This window comes from Portunus trituberculatus, chromosome 3 (genome assembly GCF_017591435.1).
Source record: "Portunus trituberculatus isolate SZX2019 chromosome 3, ASM1759143v1, whole genome shotgun sequence".
Classification (NCBI taxonomy): Eukaryota; Metazoa; Arthropoda; class Malacostraca; order Decapoda; family Portunidae; genus Portunus; species Portunus trituberculatus.
The window spans coordinates 24,001-30,000 of NC_059257.1; the positions used below are offsets into that span (position 1 = coordinate 24,001).

The window sequence follows — 6,000 nt, forward strand, 5'->3', positions numbered from 1 at the left end:
CCCCATCCCACAGGCGCGGTATGTGAGGAGTGACGTCGAGATGCTCAAGTCTCGCCCCGCGGAGGGGAGCCTAACACCTACAGCTACCTAACGGGGGCCACCTTCACTCCCGGGCACTAAACTGATGTGTCACGCTATAGTGACCTCCATCTCTCGTGAGGCTAATCCTCACCACGGGTAGGAGTCTCATCAGTGTACGGGAGCAGGGCGCTACGGCAAGAACTTGTAAATGGAACAAGACGTGCGAAAAAGGGTAAATAAATAAGTGAATACAATAAATAAAAAATAAATGAATAAAAAAAAATTACGGTGGAGAGAAAAAGAGGTGGTGGGCAGGGATAATGTGTATGTATGTGTGTGTGTGTGTGTGTGTGTGTGTGTGTGTGTGTGTGTGTGTGTGTGTGTGTGTGTGTGTGTGTGTGTGTGTCTTGTTCAAGGAACAAGGAGATGGAGATGGGAAGGGAAAGATGGGGAATGGGGATTGTAGGCTGATGTGTCGGGGGGAGCAGATGGTTAGAAATGGGTTGAGTGGAAAAATAAGGAGAGGAGGAAGGGAAAAGGGGCAGCGTGCAGCAGTGAGGCGATAAGGGTTGGGGGAGAGAGCAGTAAGGATGTAGGTGGGTGTTGGGGTGGTGGTGGGTGGTAGGGAGGGACAGGGGTAGAGGGTGGGTGGGGGGAAAGGTGGAGATGGAGCTCGAGGAGAGAGCGGGGGAGGAGGAGGGAGGTAGCAACGGAGGCGATGACCGTTGAAAGACGATGGGGGTAGGGTGGGTAAGAGAGAGGAAGGGGGGGGAGGAGGGGAGAATGCAATCGCTGACAAAATGCTTGATTTGAAAATTTAAGTGCAAAGGCACAAAAATTTTACATGTCACTATGTCAGCTGGCTGCAGTGCAACATTACAAGTAAAATGATATTTGTTTGGGAGAGGTGGGAAGTGTATGTCTGCGGAAAAAGCAGGCTGAAAGTAGGAGCACCGTAGCGAGCGTCTGCTTGCTATGGCTGTGTGTGTGTGTGTGTGTGTGTGTTTGTGTTTGGGTGCTTGTATGTGCGTGAACGTGTGCGTGTACGTGTATTACCTGTGCGTGTGCCTGCACGGATCTCATCAGCTGAGGGTCTGTGGACAGCACCCAAACATTTTTGTAATCAACAACCTGCAAAAGCTGATATTCCAGTATTTATAATTTTGCTTCACAAACGAGTAGGATTTTCAGAGCGATGCCCTTGAACAAAATGTTCATGATCCTAGCATGCATGGTAGTCGCCTTAGGGCGATGTAAAGGAGACGTCAAGGAGTACGTCTCCCATAGGGAGGTGTTTGGTGCCCACGTGGAGGTGGGCACCGGGAGGGTGGAGATGGGTTCCGAGGGGGAACCCATCACTCATATGGACCACATGACATTGGAAGAAACGACTAGTGATACTGATCAAAGCGACATTGTTAGCTCAGTAAACATCATAGGTGATGACAAGGTAACACCTATTGTTGAAAGAAAAGAACCTGAGAAAACAACTTTGGAAAAAGTAATTGATGACAAAAATGGAACAGTTCTGGAAACCAAGGAACAAGAGAGCATAACATTACAGAAAGCCATTCATAATAAGAACGGAACCATTGTTGAAAATGAAGTTGAAAAGATCAGAACCATTATTGAAGCGAAACACCAAGAGTGTAAAACTGAGGAGGAAAATGTAGATGATAAAAACGGAACCATTGTGGAAACGAAACAAGAGGAGAATGAAACTATGGAAATTGAAATTGACAAGAACGGAACCATTGTGGAAAGCAAACACCAAGAAAACAAAACTGTTGAGAAAGCAGTTGGTGATAAGAACGGAACCACTGTTAAAGCTATACACCAAGAAAATAAAACTGTGGAAAACCCCACTGGTGATGAGAACGAAGGAGATATTGAGGTTAGCAAAGAGGAAGAGAACAAGCCCTTGCTGCAAGGGGTGCACGATAACATCGGAACAGATAAAACAATTAGCAAAGAGAGAGAAAACAAAACACTTGAAAAAGCCGTTGTTGAAACCATCGACCAAAAGCCCATTTGTGATAAAAACGGCACAGATACTGAAGTTTGTAAAGACGAAAAGAACAAGACCTTGGATAAAATGGTTGAGAACAAAGGAAAAGATTTGACAACTATAGAACAGGAGACCAAAGCCTTGCCACCAGTCCCAGGTGCTAAACACGAAACATTTGAGGAAACTAAAGAGCAGGAAAACAAAACGATGTTAATGAGGAATGAAACGGATGCGGAAACTAAAGAATCACATGAGGAAATTGCCTTGCCACCAATCCCAGGTGCTAAAAACGAAACATTTGAGGAAACTAAAGACCAAGAAAACAAAACGATGTTATTGAGGAACAAAACGGATGCGGAAACTAAAGAATCACATGAGGAAATTTTACCACGAGCGAATATAACTCCCGAGAGCGAAACTGAAACTGAGAGAAACGAAAGCCAAAATCTACATAACAAATCGATGAATCTAAAGACCACGATAGCGGAAAATGAAGCGACGACGATAGCGATTGAGGAAATAACGGAAAGTATTCAGAAACTAAATGAAGACAAGACCTTGGATAACACGGTTGAGAACAAAGGAAAAGATTTGGAAACTATAGAATCACATGAGGAAATTGCCTTGCCACCATCCCCAGGTGCTAAAAACGAAACATTTCAGGGAACTAAAGAGCAGGAAAACGAAACGATATTGTTGACTAACGAAACGGATGCGGAAACTAAAGAATCACATGAGGAAATTGCCTTGCCACCAACCCCAGGTGCTAAAAACGAAACATTTCAGGGAAATAAAGAGCAGGAAAACGAAACGATATTGTTGACTAACGAAACGGATGCGGAAACTAAAGAATCACATGAGGAAATTTTACCACGAATGAACATAATTCTCGAGAGCGAAACAGAAATTGTCGGAAACGAAAGCGAAAATCTACATAACGAATCGATGAATCTAGAGACCACGATAGCGGAAATAGAAGCGACCACGATAGCGATTGAGGAAAAAACGGAAAGTATTCAGAAAATAAACGAAGATCTCGGTAAACAAACAACACTTCTGCGGAACCGAACAGAACATCTTCAGAAAAAAACGAATGAAATGGAAAGCAAAATACTGGAAGTGGAAAACAAAACGATGCGAATAGAAAAGGAATCAGATGCGATGTTAGTGGAGAGTGTCATAATGGGGCGAACGATGCTGCGTGTGGAGACAGAAACTAACCAGATTGAAAACAAAGCTGTGGGTTTGAAGGAGATGACAGAGAGTCTCCACAACAAGACAGCAGACCTGCAAGAAGGAACTCACAGTCTGCAGGCCCAAATCAAAGCTCTACAAAACAAGGTGGCGGATTTAGAGGACATGATGGAAAAAATTTTGAACTTTGCAGTAGAAATTGAAGACCAAACATTAGGTCTGGAAAACGAAACACTGGATTTGCACAATAAGACAGTCGAGTTGGAAGACAAAATGACTGGTCTTTATAACTGGACTCAACAGGTGCAGAAGCGAACGTCGCAGCTACAGCACAAGACAAGTGGACTGCGGAGCAAGAGAGTTGACTGGCTTAACAAGGCGTCAGTGTTCAAGACGAAAGCTTTGCCTGTAGATGCTATGTCATCCCCGAGGGAAGAACTGTAACACAAAAACGGCAAACAAAACAACCCTACTACTGTGGAAAGACAAACTGCTGCAGTACAATGTATGACTCAAGAAAGTACGCGCAGTAACCGAAAGGGCAATCCACAGTGGCGCTGCTGAGGCAGACACATGGCAGAGAGCCCGAGGAGATCTGAACGAAGGCTCCTCGTCCCTGTCATGGAAAGGAAGGATCGTTTCTTCACCTTACCTTTCCGAACTGAGTGACTTTTTCTCTATGACTTTCTAATAATGCAGTATTGTAATGTTTAGTCCACACAAATCTAGTCTTGTGCTTTCCTTTCTGCCTTTATTGATACGTGAATGACTGACTCTATTCACCTTATAAACAAACCACACTTTAGTTGTGTCATCATTCATTGAAGAGATGATGTAGTGTGCGTGTGTGTGTGTGTGTGTGTGTGTGTGTGTGTGTGTGTGTGTGTGTGTGTGTGTGTGTGTGTGTTTTCCTCCTTTCATTGTACTCATTGTACAGATGGTAATGAGAGAGAGAGAGAGAGAGAGAGAGAGAGAGAGAGATTACAAGTTGTCTTAATTTACATAATCATATTTCTTCCTTTCTGTTCTTCCTCATTTATTTCATCCTCTCTTCCTCTTCCTATTACAATTACTTTCTCTTTATTTTACCCTCCACCTCCTCTTTCCTCCTTCATTTTATCCTCCTTTGCTTTGTCCTCCTCCACTTCTTATATTTCCTCTTTCTCTCTTTATTTCTCGTGCCTCTCCTCTTCCTTCTGTCTCCTACACCCACAGTAAGGATACACTGAAAACAAAACCACATTTTCTCAAGTTGTCTTAATGCTACCCCCCAAAAAATACACACACACACACACACACACACACACACACACACACACACACACACACACACCTCTCCATCCTGTGGACACCCACCCCCACCACCTCGGTTCCCAGGTCAACTGTCACCAGATCCCACAGGCCCATGCCTGACTCCGCCATGAGGGAATTTGGGCAGTGGCTGACACATCACCCGTGGACCGAGGTACTGGAGGAGGAAGACGTCTACACAAAATGGCGGAACTACTTCACCACCACAACGGAAGCGTTCCACCACTATTTTCCCACCAAGGACATCACAGTAGACCCATCTGATGCCCCTTGGATGACGCCCTGCATCAAACGACTCCTTCGTCAGCGTGACAGGGCTTTCCACTCTAGCCCTGACCAGTACAGGAGTTTAAGGAACAGAGTTATCAGGGAAATTAAAAAAGCCAAAGCAAGCTACTACCCAGACAAAATTCACCATCTCAAGCTTACTATCAACAGACAGTGGTACGACAAGATTAAGTCTTTGTGTGGTTTACAAAAGCAAGCCTCTTCTCTTCCCTGTGTTTTACACCTTTCACCTGACAGCGCGGCCGAAGAGATTAACGGTCACTTCGCTGCGATCTGTCAGACACTCCCTCCCCTTCACTCCACTACTCTCCCAGCCTACCTCCCTGCCTCCTCCCCTCCACCCCTTGTCCAGGAGGTTGATGTTTACAGGAAGCTTCTTAAATTTAAACTAAACAGATCCACCACTCCCACTGACCTCCCCATCAAAATTTACAGAGAATTTGCCCCAGAACTTGCCACACCCCTTTGCTCTATCATCAATGCCTCCCTTTCTCAACATTCCTGCCCCGATGACTGGAAGACATCTTACGTCACCCCCCTCCCCAAAATTTCTAATCCACAGTCACTGAATGATCTAAGACCAGTCGCCATCACCCCTATACCCAGCCTTATCTGTGAAGATTTTCTGTTCGACTGGGCCTATAACAAAATTTGTAACTCTATTAACACACAACAATTTGGCAATATTAAATCCACCTCCACATCTCACTACCTTGTCAGCTTCCTGGAATTCGTCCACAGCCACCTGGACAAACGCAACACTTCTCTAGCTATTGCTTTTGTGGACTTCAGAAAGGCCTTTGATCTTGTTGATCACACTGTTGTGATAAAGCCATCACTCTGGGTCTCTCTCCCTACCTGATAGCGTGGCTGGCAGACTTCCTCACGGGAAGGCGTCAGGCCGTTCGTTATCAGGGCTCTGTCTCCTCTTTCCAACAGCTCACATGCGGGGTCCCTCAGGGGACCAAGATGGGTCCACTGTGTTTCCTCATCCTTATCAACGATGCTCTCGTCCACACCCCCCACCGCTGGAAGTATGTGGACGACTGCACCGTGGGCGTACCGTCAACAACACCAATCCAGACTTCTCAGCACTGCAGTCCACTCTAAACCAACTACAGACGTGGACGGAGGACAACAAAATGACCATCAACCACACCAAGACCGTGGTGATGCAC

At 45.4% G+C, this 6,000-nt stretch overlaps 2 protein-coding genes across 2 annotated transcripts in view; one reads left to right on the top strand and one right to left on the bottom strand.

Moving 5' to 3' along the window:
* Positions 1-6,000, bottom strand: part of LOC123508091 (RING finger protein 224-like) — a 212,015-nt gene that overhangs the window by 23,047 nt on the left and 182,968 nt on the right. The window lies entirely within an intron of this gene.
* On the top strand, positions 1,217-3,667 carry LOC123508249 (spindle assembly checkpoint component MAD1-like). The gene has a single exon (XM_045261817.1). It carries the CDS (start codon positions 1,217-1,219, stop codon positions 3,665-3,667), a length of 2,451 nt encoding a protein of 816 aa, XP_045117752.1.